Source organism: Python bivittatus, unplaced genomic scaffold (genome assembly GCF_059951505.1).
Source record: "Python bivittatus isolate LINGU-HERP-01145 unplaced genomic scaffold, Pbiv_v1 ctg000080_np1212, whole genome shotgun sequence".
NCBI lineage: Eukaryota > Metazoa > Chordata > Lepidosauria > Squamata > Pythonidae > Python > Python bivittatus.
The window spans coordinates 43,061,889-43,084,353 of NW_028277035.1; the positions used below are offsets into that span (position 1 = coordinate 43,061,889).

The following is a 22,465-nucleotide window of genomic DNA, read 5'->3' on the forward strand; positions in this document are numbered from 1 at the left end:
AAAGGGTGAAGATGCCAAAGGGAGCATGAGGAAAGCTAGAGAGGAGGACAAAGGGATGGGGAGGCTTGAAGACTGAGCTGTGCTGCCCAGCAATAGCAACTGGCACTTTGTAAGCAGCTGCACTTCAGCTAGAGAGGCAACTCATGGAGTATACTGGACTTTAGGTGCCTATGGCTGAAATGGCCATGTAGGCCGGTCACTCATCCCCTTCTCAGGAGCTCTTGTGAGAGGAGGGGAAAGGGAGGGGAAGTGGGATGGGCAGAAAAATGGCTTGGTGACCCACAGAAATTTGAGTCTGCTGAGGGCAGCTTTTTGTCTCCTGAGAGCTGCATCACATGGCAGTAGTGAAGGTAGCAGGAGCTAAGGGTGAGGTCAGAGCCAAGACAGGGTGAAGCCACATATTCTCTATATTTTGGGGCACCCACTTTGCTTTCCTTCTTTCTGATACCCTCTTCTCTCTCTCTCCACCCACCCACACATCAGTCCATGAGGGAAGGGACAGACTGCTGCCCCTGGGGATCTATATTGATTCCTTGTAATGGGCTTTGAAATTAGGCTGCGATCTTGCTTTCTGAGGTGTTTTTCTGGAGGCTTCTCACTTAGGGCTTTGGGGAAGTCATATGGTGAAAAGTGTATGCACCTTCTTTTTCTCCTCACCTGATTATACCATGGGGCATCCTTTCGGATATTTCTACCCCCACAGTGATTGTTCTTGGCAGATCTGCCCATTCCTGCTCTGCACTGAAGACAGGAGGACACAGAGCATCCAGCAAACAAGATCTTCCAATGGCTGATCAGTCACTTGATAGAGGCAGGGCCATAAGTTGTAAACTGGACCAGGGCCTGATATAGGAAGTGGGGCTGTGGATTTGAAAAACTTCTGGGTGATAGGAAACAGCCTACTGGGAGTCATAAAACCCAGTACATGTGGGCATGACATAACATAACATCTGTATCTTTATATTCTCAGAGCTTAAGGGAAGGTGGGCCCTGTATACCATTCTGATGGCATTTTCATATATCCCTTCCTGCAACTACTGAGGCCCAGGAACCAGGTAGCTCCTATAGTTAATGCATTGTATACAGTCATCTAAAGTGCAGAGGTCTGAGAATTCAATTCCAGGTACAGAGTCTGAACCCCACAGAAAAGTCCCAATAAAGGATGAAACCGATCACTCGATGCCTCCTGGTGGTCAGTCTAACTAAAAAATACGACACAGGATATGCACTGTGTAAAAATAGAGATATTGCCACTCCAGGAGTAGGGGTGGAAGTCATGTTAAGCCAAGCTTCCCTTCCAGAACACAATGGACACTTTAGTGCATAGTTAAGACTTCAGCACTGATGACAATCTGAAAAGGAAGGCTTTTCAAGGAAGAAGATTTGAACTTCTCTATCCACTCATTGCAGTTAATGATTGATCAGCTAATTTATAACAGGAGCCAAAGTCTGCATGAAGGTCTCAGACCTACCTCCATCACTGCAACAGAACCGAGCAGTGCTCCGCGAGCCTGCATGATTCCAGGTAAGGTTTGCGAGCTGTTGGTTGTCCCTCGGAGCTGTGTCCAGGGAAAGCGGGATGAGAATGACACCAGGCAGCCCTGTTACAGCATGAGGGGGGCCGTGGCTCCCCACCCATCTAAAGCAGGTGCTCTGCATAAAGAGCAAGTGCCGGGCCTGCAAAATCCTTCGGGGTTAATGGGATGATATGTACAAAGAGCGTGTGGTGGGCCTTCCTGGATTACTGCAGATCTTGTGTGGATGATCGCTTGCAGAAGAGCTGAGGCTCCCAAGAAGCGCCCCGACTTAAAAACGTCAACAACAAGGATACTACCCATACAGTCAGTGGAGTTTAGCTCATATTAGCACATACTCTTTTTTACCTCCTGTATGCTGATTTAATCAGAATTACTTTTTTTCAAAGGCAGCTCTCTAAATCACTTTAAAATCACATTTATCCTTAGAGACCCAAACCAGCCTTCCCTAATTCTGTGTCTCCTCCAACAGAATAGCCAGTAATTCTACACCTTAGATTATATTATCCAGCACATATTGTAGTACGTGCCAGGTTGTATCTCTCTTCTCCCACCCCACCCCCCGATCCCACCTCACCTTATAGCAATTGATCTTTATGTAGTTAAATTTACTTTGGGCAGATTCAGGACAGTACTTCCTATCATCAATAATTTGTTATGAGACACAACACTTGATAGCTACAAGCTTAAGTGGTTGTTTTAAAGTATTGAAGCATCTTTGTAGAAGATAAGTCCATGGAGTCCTTGGGGTTCTCTGAGCTTGGTTGTTTTCTTGCAAACGTTTCGTTACCCAGCTAGGTAATATCTTCAGTGCTAGAATGGAATGGGGTTTGCTCTCTGTTTATATACAGTGGCCTGCCCTGCCAGTGTTGGTGGGGGTGCGGGTTTTGTTTTGCTCCTCTGGTAGTTCCTTGAGTAGGGTATTGTTTACTGTTTGATTGTATGTCTGGTGATAATCTTGGTGTTAATCTCTGCTTATCTAGGTGATGATTGTTGGTGAGGAGATGTTCTGGTCTTTTGTTTTCCTTTTTATTGTCTCTTTTGAATAGTGTGTAGATGTTGTTTATCTCTATGTGCCTGTTGATGGCTGCCTTGTCTGAATACCAAGCTTCTAGGAATTCCCTCACATTTTTGGATTTAGCTTGGTCTAAGATGCTGACAGTTTCCCAGTTGAAACAATGGTTAAATCTGTCCATGTGTTGTGAGATTATAAAGTTTTCATCGTGTCCTTTGACTGTTAGTTGGTGTTCATGGATGCACTCTGCCAGCCTTCTGCCTGCCTATCCTACACAGTGGTTATTACAGGCCTTACACTGTATGTTGTAGATGACTCCTGTTTTTTTTTCTTGGGCTACTGGGTCTTTTGGTTTGCTTAAGATGTTTTGGAGGGGTTTAGTTGGTTTGTGTGCTATGGTAATGCCGTGTGGTTGTAATAGTCTGTTGGTAATTTCTGAGACATTTCTGATGTATGGCAGTGTTATCCTTTTCATAGCTTGTGTTGGTTGTGTTGTAGTAGGCTGAGTGATCAGGCACTTTTTGATAAAGTTGCGTGGATATCCATTTTGTTGGAAGATGTTGTATAGGTGGTCTCTTTCCTTTTTCTGCTGTTCTAAATTGCTGCAGTGCATTTGTGCTCGTTTGAATAATGTTCTTACACAGCTCCTCTTGTGGGAGGTTGGGTTGTTAACCTTGGTAATGGAGTACTTGGTTGGTGTGGGTCGTTTTCTGATAGACTTGAGTTTCTAATTTGCTGTTGTTACCTCTGCTGATGAGGATATCCAGGAAGGTTGTTGTTGTTTTCTTCCTCTCTGGTGAATTTTATTCCTTTGAATATGATGTTGATAGTTTCATGTGTCTTCTCTAGTTGTTCCTTTTTTATTATAACAAAGGTGTCATCTACATACCAGATCCATACTTTAGATTGTATATGTGGAAGTGCTATAGTTTCTAGGTGTTGCATTATAATGTCTGCTATGAGTCCTGACAGTGGTGATCCCATGGGTGTGCCTCTGATTTGTTGCTATATTTGTCCATCAAACTGAAAATAGATAGTGAGGCAGAGGTTGATGACATCCATGATTCTGGGTATTTCGATCTGGGTGTATTTCATTAGGTCGGGTGTGTTGTGTAGTACCGCTGATATGGATTCTTTCACTAGTTCTGGGTTTATGGATGTAAAGAGTGCTGTGACATCAAATGAGACCATAATTTCATCTTCATCTATGTGTACATCTTTGATTTTCTGAAGGCGCTATAATGAGGAGTTGATAGAATATTTGCTCCTCTCTATGAGATGTCCAAGCTTTTTTGTCAGTTCTTTCGCTATGTTGTATGTTGGAGTCCCTGGTAAAGATACAATTGATTGAAGAGGTATGTCAGGCGTGTGTATTTTTGGTCGTCCATAGAAACGTGGGAGGATGGGTCCACTGCTTTTCATCTGTCACTGTTCTTCTTTTGTGATCTGGCCTTTCTTGATTAGGTTGTCTAGTTTCTGTATTGGGTTGGTGTTAACTGGGATGTAGGTTTCTTTGTCCTCTAATAATTTTTTGGCTTTTTGCAAAAAAATAGATAAGTTCATTTGGCCATAGATAAGTCTATGGCCAAATGAAGCCTCCTTGATCAGAGGAGAAGATCCTTTTAGGTGAGTAAATATTGACTTATTATTGAAGTTCATTTGCCACTACTATTTTTTTTATTTATGATACATACTCTTCTTAGAAGATCATGGGACCATCCAGCATTGGGGTAAAAAAAATATGGTCAACCTAAAATTGAATGTTCATTCTGGTCATGTCAGACTGCACTACTTTTTTCTCAAAGGATGACCCAACAAGTCACAGGGTTGTCTAACATTACTTTAAATAGATTTCCATGATAGTTTTATAGTAGGTCAGAGTCCGCTTAGCTGGCGTATTAAACTTTTCATCCTTCTGCCTAGGAGCTCTCTCACACAAAGATGTAGATACATCAGTAGTATGAGATCACCCCACCAGCTCTATTACCAGTTGTATGTGACTGTGTCAGATCCTCCCTTTTTTTTGCTCCGGTTCTGCAATGTTGTATTTTTCAGTATGCAGGAATACAAAGCCTTACCTAGTTAATTTCTCAACTAAGAAAAGTGTGTGCTGACATGTGTGACAAGGGGATGTGATGGTTCACCCCTAGGGTGGCCAGATGCAAAAAAAAAAAAAAAAAAGGCCTTAATTGATGCACCTTTACAAGTTGTGTAGCAGTAGCATTTCAACAGGTGGGCTTAACTGGCAAACTGTTCTGTGCTCTCCTTCCTTGTACACAACTGTTAAAGGTGCAGAAGCCCAATCATCTTTTGCGCCAGGCTACCTTGCTCAAAGATTGGATTAAGGAAGCATGAACTAATTGTGAGTGTGCTCGCATTTCATTCAAAATCTTGTTGGAATGGTTCTGCAATCGCTCTGAAGCACCAAGGCTGATGTCCAAATTCTCAAGGCTTTGCTTGAGAAATGGGTGGACCCGGGAACTGGATGCCCTTTCAGGATTATTCCAGGCCCCTTTGTGGAATATTCCTTATCATTAACAAAAGAACAACTCTCATGATCCATCGTTCCTGAAGACCTAACAAACTGGTGGGCAATATTCTATCCAATCCCACAGTGAGTGAAAACTTGACTCCAAATTTCAACCTCTTCAGACAGTATTTTGTTAATGCTTTATTTTTCTGGAAGGTATTTCTTGAATAAGTTTCAACAACCAAAATCTCCTCTCTGTGTGTGTGTGTGTGCATGTGTGCTATTTTTACATTGAGTTTTTCCTTTATCCTATTTCTTCCAGGTCTGCGTGCATAGCATTGTAGATTAGCCTTCTCTCTTCAGCTTGCATAATATGCTACTTTTGTCATACATTTATTCTGGTTATGCTGGGCAGTTTGATAAGAGGACATATTGAAATCCTGTGATAAACATAGACACTCCTACTTGTAATGCCATAAAACAATATTAGAGATAGGAAATTTTGTTGTGACTTAATAGCAATTTAGCATTCATTTAGCCACTACACCCAGAGGACCAACTTTTTTTATTGTACTTGGGAGGCATAATAAAGCCATAAAACATTGCATAAGAGTAAATCCACGTTGCACACAATTCTCTGTTGCCTTTTCATGGTGATAAATCTTTGCAATGAACATGATTCCTGCTGTCCAAGGGCAACCATTCTCAACAACCTCATGTGATCTTACGAACAACCAGGCCCTGGGCAGGTAGAGCAGTTTTATCTTCAAGATAGTTAATCCTTCCTTTCTGTTGCATTTGCAGATCTTCTTGCCTCAGCAGGATGCTCTGGCTTTCATGGGTGCTTCTGTCTATATTTCTGACAGTAGGTAAGATTTTCGGTGGAGAAATCCCTCCCCCACTTCCATGCCAGTTCATGCTTACTGAGACATTACTGAAGCTTGGCACTGCATGGAAGAGCATCCCCAAATGAGGACTACAGTCAGGACTACAATCCTGTATATTGCAATCAGTATGATTTACTTTTAAGTAAACATACAATAAATCTGGAAGAGCACCTTGGTATTCTACCTCCCTTGAAGGAAGTGAAGGAAGGTTGATGGAGGTATACATTTTCCAAGGTCTTACTTGCTAGGACTGGGCCATGACTGCTCTGGACACCCTGTTAAGGGTATCACTAAGTTCACTAGACTTAAGTCTATTGAGTGTTGGGAAATATCAAGAACTATGGCAGGAGATACTGTGAAGAAATACAGATGAAGGAAGAATTAGAAGATGGGGTGGTGTGTATATGGGAGGGGATTACCTTTCTCTCATGGAGAAATAATCATAACTTCAGCTGACTGTCTTTCCTGCAGCATCTGGGAACACAGCTCCACAGTTCAAGATGAACAGCAGCTTTATGTTGCCAGAGGACACACTTATAGGTTAGTGATGGAGAAAATTCTGTCTTGGAATGCAAAAAATTAAAGCCAATATTTCCATATTTGTCAATGGTATTTTGCATAGCCTTCCTAGGTTAATGACTTCCAGATGAGACAGGCAGTAGCTCCCATCATTTCAGCCAGTGGTTGTGATGACAAAAGAGCTACAATCCTGTGCATATGGAGGATGTGGTAAGAGGATTAAGGAATTCAGAAGCCTTTCAGGGTTCTTTCAGAAGGTGCAGTTTTAGGGAGATGATATATTGGGGGGGAAAAGTCAGTTGCCATAAGGATTTTTTAAACCCAGGTATCTCTGTTTGGATATTTCCTCCCATCTTTTCTGCCCTCATTTATCTGGCCCTCATTTATCACTGCAGGCACCTTGGTTTTTCAGCTGGTGGCAGTGGATGCTGAAAACGATCCATTATACTATAGCATTAAGGGCGAAAATGCTTATTACTTCTCGGTTGATGATAGAACAGGCAACGTGACCCTGAAGCAATCTGTGGATTACGAGGTAAAGATATGAAGGGACATAACCATGGCTGGGCAGAGGGGGAAGTGAAAATCTGGCCACCTACTTTTGAACATGCAGGTAGTCCTTGGTCAGCAACCACAATTGGGACTGGCAACTTGGTTGTTAAGTCGTTGCTAAGTGAAACCATGACTGAGCTTATGATATTACTTCATCTTTCCTTTGCTTTACAGACCTGCAAAGGTCATTAAGTGCAAGGATTGGTCATAAAGTTACTTTTCATCACTGTCATAACTGCGAATGGTTCCTAAACAAGACAGTTGCTAGACAAGGACTACCTTATTGCAAATGTGCCTTTGTCAAGCTTTTCCTCTGAATCCGTGTAAATCAGATATGCAGCATTGTGTTAAAGGTCTTGCAGCTTTTTCTAACATTGGTATGCTATTTTTTTTTATGTTGTTGTTGTTCCTTAATTGTCCCCTGTAATATGCTGCAAGGGTAGGAAAGACATGGCTGTTCTCATGAAATACACAGATGCATGCACACACATGTGTACACACTGAATCTACTGTGGCTGACATTTTAATAAACATGTATACTCACGGTATAAAAGATAAAGCCAAGTTTGTGTAATTAAGGTAAAATTGAACTTGGTAATTGGATAAAGGAGGGTGAATGGATGGAAACTGGCTTGTGAAAAAATCCATGCATTAAAAAAAAAAAAGCAATTGCTTCATTCCTCATATTCAGCAGCCATTCTTCAGGAGATATCATTGATAGGATCTCTTTAGCTATCCGCTCAGAGCAAAGAAGGGACTTTGCTTATATCTGCTGTGCCTGCAGAAGAATGGACAGAGTCAGCTTCAAAAAAGGAGACCAAGGGAGAAACGAAGGTGGCAGAGGAGCACTGAGATTGGGACAAGAGCATATGGGGAAATAGGCTTATGTTCAGCATGTTTAGATTGGTATTTCCTATGCCAAAATGTGGCTATATGTGAGTCCTTTTTCGTATGCTCAGTCCTGCTAAAAGAAAACAGTACTGTGTTTATGCATTGTGGCCAGATGATTGTGCTTGAAATGGAAAAGTCAGGCAATTACAAGAAACTAATCATGATTCTGTTCAGGTTGGTCTTCCTGGGAGACAGGACCTTAGAGGAATCTTGAGGATGTCCCTCCCTTTTCCTTTTCTTGGCTGGTAGCTGGGCTCACATCTACATTAAAACTGTTGAAATCTGAACTAGAGCCAAGGTGCTATTGAAATAATGTTCATGATATATATGGTTACATCTGAAAATAGCATTTTTTACAGTGTTTCATCTTGGGAAGAAACTGCTTCTTCAGTCAGCTGAGTGCCCAGTCAAACAACTTGTCTTGTTTCTCAGCCACTCCTAATTAAAATGCCTTAATAATTTATGTGGGAACGGAATATTGTTGAACTCAGTACCAGTTTTAAGGTGCAGTTAAATAACCGCATTGTTTTTATTTTTTATTTTTCCTTATGTCTTTTTAAAATCCTCTATTTTACATTCTCTGAATTAGTATTTTCCACTCTTTCCAACACTTATGTTCTTATGTAATTGATTTTATTTCAGGTAGAATCTTTACTGAAGCTTTTTGGCTCCCGGGACACTGCTATGCCTGTATTTTTTTCCACACAAAGCTATTGCTCTGTGGTCAGACGTTAGTTAATGCACTGCAATATCCATTGTATTTAAAATGCATTGCAGTGCCACACACTGATGCATAGTGTTGTAACAAGAAGAATTTGAAAAGTCACATCTGCTTTAAGTAAAGTTGAGCTCAGCTCCTCATATCAGACTACTTAGATATGTACATGGAGAGGGTTTTTGGCAAAAACTTGAAAATAGTTCACCATTGCTTTCTTCTGGACTTCGGACATGTTTTAAAAACGTCTTATTCTATTCTATAGTTTTTCTTTCCTGATGGTGTTCCATCAAAGTATAGGTTCAAATCTACTTAGTTTTTTCAAGATTTGCCAAGATTCTGATCTCTGCAGGAATACCAATATAAATCTTTCTTTTTAAAAAATATAGTTGTTCCTCACTCAGGTGCACATTTAAATAAGGATAAATAATTCCCATCATTTTTTTTTTTTTTTACAACAAACACAAAACATACATGGACAAACAAAACCATAAAAAGGCATTAAAAAAAAGCATCTTCCATTTTATAGCGTGTGTCAACCAGTTACCAACTCGTTGGTGCCCCTTTCATAATCTTAAATTCTCATATCATCTATTCAAAATATACTTGTATACTTATCAATTAACAATTATTAATCATTCATAGCTAATCTATAAAATCATTTATTACAAGAAATTTTAACTTTCAATAGGATTAGTAATACATTTTCATCTATCGATTATATGTGTATATATATAATAATTAATATCAAATTTCTATTATAAAGTTTCCTAATCCATTACATTACTATATTTTCTCATCCAATCATTAATAAAAACAAGTTACTTATCTTCTTACTCTAATTTCAAATCTCAATTTAACTCATCTCTGCACATTTCATAATTTTCAATAACTTCCTCCTGCATAAGTAATTTTTAATTTTTCCAATTCTTAAAAGTTACAGTTCTAACCAGTATCAGTTACAATATCAGTTACAGTTCTAACCGGGTTACAGTTCTAACCAGATTCTTCACTACATATTTCAACAAAAAAATCTCTAGTTTAAAATCTATATGTTACTATATTCAACCATATGTAAATGTCTAATCTCTTAAAACATTTAGAATCAAATACAATTTTTAACTATATATCTCAGATTTATACTTAATTCCAGCACTTGCATAATTTTGAGTTCACCCTTTTCATTCAATATCCCAAAATATCTAGCTGTTTATTCCTTTTTCTATATTATTAGATAAGAGAAAGCAATAATAAATGTCCTTTCAAACATTCTGCTTTTTGAAGCTTCTGTCAATTCCATCATTGTTGTATTCCCCTCGTTTTTTCTTTAAACATCTGAAGTAGTTTCTTTCAATATTGTTTTACTTCTTCTTTTTGTGCATTCTTTTAGTACGATTTTCCATTATAATCTTGTATAATCTTTTTCTCACCCTCAGTGCCAAGAACAAGTCTGTCCCTCTTCATTTATCAGTTGATTAACCCTTTTAATTCTCAGTTTATAAGCCTCACAATAATTCTGGTTAATGTTTCTGATTTCTTGTACTATTTCTTCCTTTTCCATTGATCCCGTTTTATGTTTAATTAAGTCCATTTTAGCTTTAGTATCTGGCTTAGGAGCTGGCGTCGCGGCGATACGGCGGGCGATCCTGGGCTCCCAGGATGGCAGCCGATATCTCCTCCCCCGGACGGTCCCGATGGACCTAAGCCGTCCCGTAGAGATGGCGATCGCAAAGGGCACGTCCCGCGGATCTCAGGGACGCCGCAAGTCCCAGATTGATCCGGGGAGAAGCTCTTGAAGCCGGCGGAGGAAAGCCAGCCAAAATGGCTGCGAAAGCCGGGGCAGCTCCAAAGGAAGAAGGAAGAGAAGGGTGTCAACTGGGTGAGATGGACTTTTACTATTTAACTATTCTTAGAGAACACCTTAAGTAACTTAAAGAGATTTTTAAAAGTGAAGAAAAGTGGATTAAGCGGCGAGATCGAGCCTTATAAAAAAAGGGGGGAATTTTTTTTTTCTTTTCAACTTTCCCTTTTTAGTGGAATTGGCAAGATGTTTTTTTTCTTTAAAAAATATATATTTTTAACTGGATTGGCTTTTTCTTTTTAATACTCAATAACTCTTTATCTTAAGCCTTTTTTTTGACTAAGATTTCTTTATTGTTGTAAGAAATTTATACCTTTTGATTTTGAAATGGGGAAAGTGGAGTTAAGAGAAAGTAAATGAAAGAAAGTTACACTACCATCTAGAGGCTCAACATAGTGCTTTTTTTCTTCTATTGTGACGCATGCTCAAGGACCCTGTGCTTTCTAAAAAGATAGTGGGATGTGCATGTTTATACAAGTGCCATCCGTAACTATAAACAAGAAAGTGGAGTTGAAAGCGATTTTGAAAATATCAAGATGGAAAGTTTGAGCTAGTCACAAGAGCCCTGATTAGTGGCAGTAGCTCTTCTTTCTGCTAGAAGCTCTGCTTTGCTCCCCATTCCCCCCTCAGTTGGATTTTTTTTTAAAGAGACTTAGTCTTTTCCCTCCTCTTCTTTTTTTTTTTCTCTTTTTTTTCTCTTGTTTTTTTTTATTTTTTTTTTATTTTTGGCAAGAACAAAGATAAAGAATCCTTTGACTCAATGAAGGTTTATCAAGATAATAAACTATACGAGAAACACAATGCAGAAAAAGATCTTTAAACTATTGAGGATGACTATAAAAAACTGGAAGAAGAGCTGCAGAAATTCCCGCAAAAAAAAAAATAATTCCCATCATTAAAGGAAATAAATGGTGGACAGCCATGAAGGTCATATTCATAAACCCTTTCCCCATTCAAGTGAAAGATACTGTAGGTGGGAGAAAAATGTTGTAAAGAAGTTGGCTGGGGAATTCTGAGAGTTGAAGTCCACAAGTCTTAAAGTTGTCAAGGTTGAGAAACGCTGGAATAGCTCAACAGCAGTCCTAAGAACGAAATTGCAACACAGAGAAACCACAAGGTTCTGCCCTCAGTCAGGGGCACACCCCTGATTACCTCAACTTCCATCTCCTGAACAAGGGACTCCCCCAACTCTGCTCCTGAAAGGCCTGTTTTGCCTTACAATACAAATAACTCATCCATACTACATATCACACAGTGTGATAAAGACAATCACTTGTGGTATAGCTTTTAAGGGGGCCTGAATATTTACTAATATTGCAAATTAGCAAATGTATAAAAAGAGGGAAGTCAGAAATCAATAGTTTGTTTTTTGTTATTTTTGTTATTATTATCATCATTATTACTTTTTTCCCTCTTTTTTCTACTTTTCAGGTATTTTAATTTTTGTTAAATTTGCTTCCTCTATCTCTTATTTCCACAGAGAGAGAGAGAGAGAGAGAGAGAGAGTAATGATACAGTGGAGATCTTAATATTAAGTAATTAGTTTCAGACCAAAAGTATTGTCACATAACTACTACTTTGATATGAAATGCAGCAGTTCTTTTTTTATGTTATACTCAATTTTGGATGAAAAGTTAAATAATTTTATGCTTGCAATATTGACATCCTAAAATGCTATTGATATTGATAGACTTTTTACCTTTTTCTTCTTATTTTCAATACTTTAAGCTTTCTAAATAATAGACTGTTCATAATCTTAATCCTATTACATAATTTTTATTGCATTAAAATCTGCATTGAAATAATACAGTGTATCAAGATTTATAACATTATAATAAAAGGGAAAAAAATCACACTGAAAAAAACAATCAGAACATAACCCTAGGTACACAGACAAGGGCCTTCCTAGTTTCCCGAAAAGTTGCCAGCAAATCAAGTTTCCCACCTTGTAGTTCTCAACTTCTATAAAAATATTTGCCTTCCCATTGTTTGCGCCCCTCTTTCTTACAATAAACATGGTTTCTTCTCTTCAGTGTTGTGCTCTGTAGTTCTGAATTTTCCACAACCCTATCAATACATCCAGATCTGCTTTTATCTACCCCTGAATTAGACATTAACTCACGTTAGACTAAGAGCCCTCAATAGATCTGTCCTCCATTTATCCAGCCTCCTTTTAGAGCCATCCAAGTTAGTGACTATCATCACACAGATTAACTATGTGTGGCGCAACAATGTGATTTCTTTTGTTCTAAATTACATTCCATTCCACTTAATTGGATGACCCCTGATCCTAATGTTCTGAGAAGAGAAAAATGTCTGTTGTTTTTCTCCAGACCATGCATGAAGTTACATACTTTGATCATGTCCACCTCCAAGTCACCCTTTTCTGAGCTAAAAAGCTCCAAATGTTCTAGCTTTTTCTCATAAGAAAGATATTCAAGCCCCCTGTTCTGATCATTTTGGCTGCCCTTTTTGCAGCTTTGCTATATCCTTTTTCAAATGTGGCAGCCAGAATTATGCAGATACATATCATAGATTTGTGTAAGGACATTACTCTGTTTTGTTTTATTTACAATCCCCTTCTAATGATCCCTGACACAGAATTTGTCTCTTTCACAGCTGTCTTTGTTGAATTGTCTGTTGTGACCTAAGAACTTTTCCCTGGTTACTTACAGACAGCTCAGACACCACAAGTGTATATGTGAAGTTAGGAGTTTGCCCCAATGTGCGTTTCTTTTGACTCATTTAAATTAAAATACATTGGTTATTTGGTTAATATTCATCCTTTTTTTTTTCTTGGATTACCATTTCCTCTAATTTGCCCAGAAGAGACATTAAGGTAATTGGCCCACAATTACTCACATCTCACACAGGTCCTTTTTAAAAAATTGGTGTCTTCATGAGATCTTTTTTATACCAGAAGTTACCCAATTGATTCAGACTCAATAAAGATACAAAGCACTGGAAACAGACTATTGGTTAGTTTTTTTAATCTCTCTTCAACGGCTGGTAGAGACTTTTATTTTAGAAAATAAGGAAAGCTTACTAAAAAGATATGATAATTAGCTACCGGAGTTTGTTAGCCTACAGTGATCTGTAAATTTGGTCTGAAAGAAACGTACTGGCTTAAATAAATCAGGGCATAACTGACTCATTGGACCTACTATATCTGGAATAGCTTGTAGAAAAGATGGGAAGGGATTAGTAGACTATGGTTAAGGACATCAATGATTCATAAATGAGGCATTTCAGATAATCTGTCCTTGGGGAGAAAGTATTAATAAGAGATATGGTCTGGTTCATCCATCATTTCAAGTCATAATGTGATTTGTCTGTTTTGACTTAGCATTATGTGTGAATGCAACCATTATGATTTATTTATCAAACCATGTTAAAACCAAAGTATGATAATCATGTTGGTATATCTTTATCAAAGTACTTCTGCTCTGCACTTTCTTTTCAGCAAATAAAAATGATCCTGCTTGATGCCACTGTAACAGATGGTCACAGTGTACCAGTAAGTGAAGAGATCTTTTGGGAGAAAGATAAGTCTGGAGAGATACATGGGACAGAGAATACCCATGGGAGCACGCCTATGAGGGGGAGTGGGATGGATAAGTTTGTTTGCTACCCCAGTGCTCAGTTAGGAGCCACAGCACAGTTTGAGCAAGTTACTCTTTCATTAGAGCCACTGAGGTCAATTAAAATTAGTTTAAAAATTGAGAAAAGACTCAACACAACTTTGTTAGATATCCAAATGCAAAATCAGATGTAACAGCTGTGCTGAAGACATTTCTGTGGTTGCTGTGGTTGCAGTTTTTCTTATCCATTAATCTGCTAAGCTGCAACTGCTATTGTTGATTATGATGACACTGATGATTACATTTTTATATGGTGACTACTGGAGTTTTGCCTTTTATTCTGCTGGCTAGCAGAGTCTTGTTTCCATTACACTCTTCAGGGCCCAGGATCTGATCTGCCTTGTATGTGGTTACCATATCTCTACAGTTCAGCCCTTTCTATACATGAATGCTGAAGCCCTTCCATTTAGCCTCTTATATCATTAAGTTTCTACCCTTTCTTTTTTATCAACAGGCCTCTAAAAAAATTACCATCATTGTAACTGACCGGAATGACAATAAGCCAATATTCCAGAATGAACCTTATTTGATAGATGTCTTTGAGGTATCTATGTCCATATTATCTCCTGCTCGGGTTTATTCTAGAAATGTTGTTTCTTTGTGCCTATGTGTCCAATACAGATAGTCCTCAAGTTACGACGATAATTGGGACCAAAATTTCCATCACTAAGCAATGCGGTTGTAAAGTGCAATGTCATGTGACTGCATCGCTTAGTGATGGCAGTCCCAGTCGTCCCCATTGCTGTCATTAACCAAATCCCACCAGTTGTTAGCCAAGGACCCACCCCAATCCAAGCCATTCCCAGCTTAGTCCGTCCCAGTCCTGAGCCTTGGTAAGGTAAGGGACTGCCTCCTCTTCAACTCTCCCCACCCACCTATCTCCCTCCCATCTCTGCTGTTTTGGTCATCTTGGGTTCCGCTCGCCCTGTTACCTTGTCCAAATCATGTGTGGCCTTCTCATGAGGCTTTGAAGCCTTCCAAAGCCTTGCATGAAAGCCGCACGCAGTTTGGATAAGGCCACACGTGCCTCAGGAAGAAGGCCTGGTGCATCCAGCAGATATCTCAGAAAAGGCCAGGCTGGGCATGCCCTGGGCATGCAGAGCCCAGGGCAACCAAAAGGTTAGAGATGGGGGGGATAGAGAGGAAGTTGAAACACCCCTGCGGTTGTAAGTGCAGGTGGGCTGCCAAGCACCCAATTTTGATCATGTGATTGTGGGGGTCCTGCAACAGCTGTAACTTCAGGGACCAGGCATAACAACCATTCACTCAGCACTGTCATAACTTCTAAATGGTTGCTGAACGAATGGTCGTTAAGCGAGGACTATAAATATGCTAAATAAATAAATAAATAAATAAATAAATAAATAAATAAATAAAAATACCTGTACAGTGATTGCAAGAGTTAATCATGGAAACAATGGAGATCAGGGCTGTGTATATTTTGAAAATGAGTTAGAAGAAATGCTACAGAGCTCACCACAAGCATGAACGCAGCACCTCACTGCCACTTATTAAAGCAGCTTCTCTTGTATTAGGCTTCTGTGGGAACCAAAAAAAAGGGGTTAACCTGTTGTAACTTCAGGGACATTATATCATTTGGGAAGCTATGTTTGAGAAACAACTTCCGTATCCAACTGTGTCCATTTCAACCACATGATTTCAATCTTACAGTATTCCTTTCTAATACAAGTACTGTATATCCTAGTCACTTTGGCTACTGTTAAAACTGAGGAATTAATGAAACTGCCTTTGGGATGGAGGATAAGGAAAATCAAGAAAGGCTGCTGCTTTTTAAACAGGTTTCTAAGAACCTGTTGGATGAAACACTGTTAACTTGTGATCTGCAGAAGATTTAGATTGCATTCACAATAGTTTAGTTATATCATGATAGAGCCCAAACAGACAATATGTTAAATCTGTGTCATGCAGCATGATCTGTATATTTAAAATGTAATAGTAAGGATGAAAATAGATATTTATCAATCCCAGACTGTGTTTGGAAACAAGATTCAACTCATTGTTGCTATCACTCATAATTCTATACTAAACTTTGGCTTAGACAGAAACCTCCACTGATGTCAATGGGAGCTTTTCCCCCCCAAAGCCTAAGTACTGCACAAAAGAATGGATTTTCAATATGTTTGCAGCCAATTAAGAAAGGATTAATTCTCTCTTCCCTGTTTATTGCAATCCCAATAAGTGCACCCTCTTTCTTAAATAATAATTTAAAAACCCTGTACATTATTTTGTGCACTGTAATTTAAACATAATTAATAATTAGGCCCTTATCCTCAGACATTTTGATCTTGCCTCATTCCTTAGATGTTATTTCAAGTTTACTTCAAAATGTAGTACGCCAGCCTTTGCATGTTAGGTTAACTAAACCTGAATGCTCTTTGAAAGTAATGAATCCAAGGGACAGAAGAAAGATGCTTGCTTTCTTCAGCATCAGGGGTGGATTTGCTGCCTGAGATACAGAATGTCATGTTAGCCCCCATGTAGTGTGTGCTAACGCCCCAGGGAAATAATCCTACATTACTCAAGCTTCTGCCCTTCAGAATTAATGGGCTACAGCTCCTCAGTTGCCTCCTGGCTGAGATTTCTGTAGGTTGTAGTTCATCACACCTGCAGGGCACCATGACTGGCATACATGGAAAAAGCTGCTGAAGATACCATAACTTCTAGTGTTGCCACTCATTTTGTTCAAATGACTAAGGAACTTACCTTATCAGAATCAGAGAATTATTGGGTAGGACTATGGACATTTCAGATGAAGTACTTTGGACTTTGCAGCACCTCTTCGCTACTGATTAAAGCAGCTCAACTGTTTTCAGGCTTCTGCCTGGAAAAAAATGGTGCCACTACTTTAAAATGGTGCCACTACTTTAATCCACTTGTTAATGCTGTGCTTCAAGCAGTGGTACCTTTTTCAGGTTCACACTGAAGCATGAAAATAGTTGGACAACATTAATCAATGCAGAGAAGTGCTGCCCTTGTGTGAGGTCCAAAGCAGTTGTTCAGAATCATTTGCAAAGTGTGTGCAGCTGTGTTAGTGAGGTTTGTATATTAGCTTTGGATGTTATAGCTTCTGTTGCTCTTCCTTCTCTCTACCCCAACCTCAAGTCTGCAAACTGATTAATTTTTTTTGTTCCAGAATACCAAAAATGGCACTGCAATCTATAATGTGACAGCCTTGGACAGTGACAGTGATAATGCTGGATGGGTATCCTATGAAATTATAGGGGTGAGTGTCCTAATGCTGGCATTTTGAATATGTTCTAAGTAATGCCTGCCCAATGGCACTTGTGCAAAATACCTCCTTAGGATTATGAATTTCCCCATTTAATACAGTAGAATGACTTCTCTCAGACAGCAGACTTCGGAATTTTATCTAAAATTCCATGCACATGGCATGAATGTCAGCACTATATAAAGCCATTGCAGCCATCTTTCTGAGATTAAAAAAGCTGAAGAAAAAGTGCACATTTCTTTTTAAGAAATGCATCTGAAAAAGAATGTATGTTTCTGAGACTTCTATGCGAAAAAGTGTAGGTACAATTTTAGAAAATGCTTACCTCAAGGACATTTAAAGACATCAGGATAATTTACATAATGTATATAATCCTGTTGGAGAAATTTGGGCTAATATTTCTCTGGGAATTTGCATTACCAAAAATGGAACTCAAAAGAAGTTACAAACAGAACAAGAATTCCAAAAGTTAGTTGGAAATGAAAATGTATGCAGATATTTAAAGATTGTAACTTTTTAAAATTGTAAACAGAATCTTGATGAAACATATGACTGTCCTGCTAATGCAGACAGTAAAACAAAATCAGATTTCTACTTATGTACACATAAGCTGAGAATTTATGTGACCACTGGTGAGGGTTACTTTATTGGCTGAGCCTGTATGTTATAAATAGATATACTTTTTCCCCATCAGCTGATTTATAACATCTCCAGGACTTGCCACAAAGTCATCCTTGAGGAATGTTTATTTTATTCAAGGCAAAGTCTTGTGTTTTGTCACTGTTCATGTTTCTACCATATGACTCATTTACAGGTCATTCCAGACAATGCAGAGAATCATCAGCTTTTTAACATTCTGCAAAATGGCACTGTGGTGTTGAATGGCTCACTCAGTTACAACAACAAGAGCACTTTCTATCGAATCAAGATCTTAGCTTCGGTGAGGCTCAGCTGAAGATAAACAAGGAAGATTCAGAGGGAGGGAAGGGATGATAATCTCCTCCTTTCTGTGGAGGAGAAAAACAGGGCGTGCCTAATTGCCACAAATAGGGCCCTTGTGTGCAGTGGCTTTCAACTGGATTCATTAAGGAAGGATTTGTATTGGCTTAGCCTTTAAGTGTGCTAAGACTGCAACTCCTAGAATTCACATGTAGCATGGGGTTGTAGTCCCAACATATCTGGTGAAGACCAGGTAGGGGGCCCTGGCATGAATATTTCCCTCTCCCTTGTATGGCTTGAGCAGGTTTATGGGGATATGGTTTGGCTAATACTAGGGCAAGAGCTGGAGGAGATTGTCTATGTTTTGTTCAACATTCTGTGTGTAGTTCAGGTGCTGGATTAACCAAATCAGATTAGGAAGCTGCGGTGGAAAGGCCCCGTTGCAGCTGAGGCCACCCTTCCTCTTCCTCCTCCTCCTCAGGATCTCCGCCATGGCCCACTCACTGATGGCCATGCAGGGGCCCAGCATGCAGAATCACAGAGCAGATCCTGAGGAGCTTTTCACCAAACTGGAGCACATTGGGAAGGGGTCCTTTGGGGAAGTCTTTAAAGGCATCGATAACCAAATGCAACACGTGGTTGTTATTAAAATCATCAACCTTGAGGAAGCTGAGGATGAAATTGAAGACATCCAGCAGGAGATCACGGTTCTCAGCCAGTGTGACAGTCCTTATGTCACAAAATATTATGGCTCCTATTTGAAGGACACAAAATTGTGGATAATAATGGAATATTTAGGTGGGGGATTGGCCCTGGATTTGCTCCCTGCTGGCCTGTTTGATGAGTTCCAGATTGCTACGATACTAAAGGAGATCTTGAAAAGTCTCAACTATCTGCATTCAGAAAAAGATTAGGAAGCCAAGAGGAATGAAATTTATATTATAAATAAACATCCCTCTATCTGTATCTGCTTCAGTTTAAACTTTCTTGCCCTTTTTGTTTTTTTTACCTTTTAAAATCCATTTCTTCTTTCAGTCCTCCCTCCCCCCCAGCACCTTTCAGAGATGTTGGATTCCCAATTATTGTTATCTCACATTGGCCAGGGGTGATTACAAATCTAGACCAATATATTTGTAGATAATGCATTGGGGAAGGCAATTTGTTAGATTGTTTAGATATTTACAAACCTCTATAACAATTACATTTGGAAAAGTTTGTTTATCTGGCAGATGCTACATTTTAATTAAACTGCATTTTGAGAGGAGGAATATCCTACACAGGGGAAAGGTTTTAGAGAAAGCATCTTTTTAAAACACTACAGCCAAATGTCCAAATATATTTTTAAAAGTTTGTTTGGAGAACAAAAATAAAGAGGAAGGGGAAAAAACAGAGAAGACCCATACATATAAAATTTCACATAAAATCAGTTAACTAATTTTTCTAGTCATGTTGCCTACCTGAACAGCCTTGCTAGGTAGGTTTATTCCAGGGAAGAAGATCTGAGACAGAGTATCTTTGAATTCTTGATCTAGATGATTCTAAGAGACAAACTAAGGATGAAGTCTTCCATATTTATATAAAGCTAGCAAAAGCCAGCCTGTTAGATTATTTTTTTTCTCCAGTGGTGTAATAAGATCAATTTCCAAAATCGGTGATTTAGTTCGGCAATCAGAAAACCATTTAAAAATTTCCTTCATCACCCTCAGTTCTAAATTTACTGTTCAGAGGAGTTAACCAATTACAATTTGATGCAATACTGTGAAAGAAGAGCTTTAGATCTGGGTATTTATTCAGAAAAAAATTCAGAATAGATGCTTTTCAAGGGTTCTTTATGGGAATGCAAAGCCCTAGATGCTCTAGATGCACTTGGGCTATGTCAAAATACAGGGCTTCATCACAGTGCTACCATAGGTAGGTAAAAGGAGAATTCAAATGATTTATGGTTGCTTCTGTGTATTGTAGGACAATGGAGGATTGTGGAATGGTTCTCTTATCTACCAGACCAACATAGCCTATCTATCTGTGACAGTTATTGATGTTGCAGATCTGGATCCCCAGTTCTTGGGAGAGCCGTATGTGACCTCCGTCTCAGAGAACTGCCCTCCGGTAAGGGGCTTCTTGTTCAATGTTCTCACCCGTAAGTGACAAAACCCAACACCTTCCTTAGACATAGAAATATCATCACCTTTTGTGTACTTTCACATGTTTTTTGCATACGTGGGTTTATCCCTATATCCTCAAAGGGAAGCTATGTCCTTCCCTACAGCCTGAGCAGAGTAAGTAAGAAAAGAATATGATCACGTGGATCCCATCTCAGTTAATCCCAAAGGGTGAACTTTGAGTGGTAGGTGTGCTCTGGCCTATTGAACATTTTAATACTGATATCAAACTGACCCTGGCTTTCAAGTCTTAAAGCTTCAAAATCTCCTACTAAATCCATTTGTGGGCTGAGTACGGTAAAATTTGGGGATGGCATTGAATTTAAAGTATAAGGAGAGGCATAATATTGAAAGCCTAACTAAATTGAAGATATTTCCAGCCCTTCTAAACCAAAACCAAGGAATCCATCTGCAATTCCTCAGGAGGAAGCTCACAATTGCTATTGAGAAGGTTCCATCTTAGCGTCTATAGGTGGGGAGACGTTCTTTTTGAAACTCAGAAATCATAGGCAGGAAAGTGGTCCTTCCAATTAGGGCTGTGGAGCGATTGGTGTCCCCTGAGAGCAGCCAAGCAGTCTCAAGCAAAGTTGTAAGCACTTTAAGGAGTGGCAGTTGAGTGCCATATGCATGCCCCCAACACCTTTCTGCCATTGCATCCAAAGTGCTGAACATTGCTACCTCATTTATCCTAGTCCCACACCATGCTAGTTTTGATTGGTGCATGGAAACTACTGGAACGCCAATGACATTAATCCAAGTCTGATATAATGTACACCTCATTTTGCAGGACCTGAAGTTTTTAACCACCTTAAGAGGTAGCCCATCAAAGCATGAATTACTGTAGTCAGAACGTTATTCTCTAAGATAAATTGCAGATGTCATATCAGGCAAAGGTATACGAACATCACAGTCTTCCATATGTTGTGATCATCACCAGAGGAGCCCGTGGATGTTGACCTCCAATGACTACTACATAGCACTTTTTGCTAAGCTTAGTTTTGTGGTATATCATCCTGACAAGGTCAGCCTGTGAGAGGGAGGAGGATTTTCTAAAAGAAAACTGGATGTTGCGATATCATGTCACTTTTTAAAACCATACTTTAAAAAAAAAGACAGGCATATTTGAGAGAAGGTAGTAATTATATCAGGTGATAAAAGCCAGTTCTGAGTTCTTGAATCTTCACTTTGCTTCTCTTTAGATTCAGTTACACTGTGTCCCTCTCTTGAGGAACATCTTCCACCAGCCATTTGGTTCTAGCAATTTTTGTAATCCAAAGTGAACACACTGAATACATGGTTGGTCTCATTCCCCCTCTTGCAAGCCAACCTGTCAACATCTGTAAGTTATGAACATTTTACAGATGTTATGCTATATACATTTGATAAATAAATAAACAACACTTAGAATCTCGCCAATGTCTGTTTCCAATATGAATCTAAATGAAAGTATGCATGAATGATTTCATGCTGACAAAATGTTTTAAAAAAACAGCTGGAGCAGATTTCTGAAGGCTCTTCCATAACCCCTTGTCCTGCAAAGATCAAATAGAATAGTCTTTTCAGCACCTAAAACAATTTTCCTGAACAGCAATGATTTAGCTAGATGGAGTATTATTTTATCTCCTTGTTGGAATGTTGTTCACCTTTTAATTTCTTTTTTATAAATCTAGAATTGTACACAACTGCAAGGGTTGATTAACACATTGGCAAACTAGGTTCTTTCTCTACATACTGTGAGGGTACAAAATATGCCTTACCTTATTCAGGCTTTCTTCCTTCTAGGGTACCCCTGTGATGACAGTGCTGGCCATTGACAAGGACAAAGATGTGAACGATATAATCTATTACAGCATCATCAGTGAGTAAAGGGACTGGGGGAGGAGGGATATAAGGTGTGCAGACAGGATCAAGGTTATGATTCCTGTAGTTTAGCACTATGCAACTAATTATGAATAAGCCTCTAGTTTTTATAATTCCTATTACTGATACTTTATATCTAGAAAACACTTAGCAACACCCTTATGCTTAGGA

At 39.1% G+C, this 22,465-nt stretch overlaps 1 protein-coding gene across 2 annotated transcripts in view; it reads left to right on the plus strand.

Annotated features, from left to right (window-relative positions):
- The first annotated feature begins 1,433 nt into the window (after nt 1-1,433).
- Nucleotides 1,434-22,465, plus strand: part of CDHR2 (cadherin related family member 2) — a 41,949-nt gene continuing 20,917 nt past the window's right edge. For both annotated transcript variants that reach the window (XM_088133923.1, XM_088133924.1), the window contains exons 1-10: nt 1,434-1,525; nt 5,825-5,889; nt 6,379-6,447; nt 6,822-6,961; nt 13,909-13,962; nt 14,541-14,630; nt 17,241-17,330; nt 18,151-18,276; nt 20,238-20,381; nt 22,217-22,292. In XM_088133923.1, the coding sequence (XP_087990049.1) occupies nt 5,844-5,889; nt 6,379-6,447; nt 6,822-6,961; nt 13,909-13,962; nt 14,541-14,630; nt 17,241-17,330; nt 18,151-18,276; nt 20,238-20,381; nt 22,217-22,292 (835 nt within the window). In that variant the 5' untranslated portion in view covers nt 1,434-1,525; nt 5,825-5,843. The remainder of the gene's footprint in view (nt 1,526-5,824; nt 5,890-6,378; nt 6,448-6,821; nt 6,962-13,908; nt 13,963-14,540; nt 14,631-17,240; nt 17,331-18,150; nt 18,277-20,237; nt 20,382-22,216; nt 22,293-22,465) is intronic.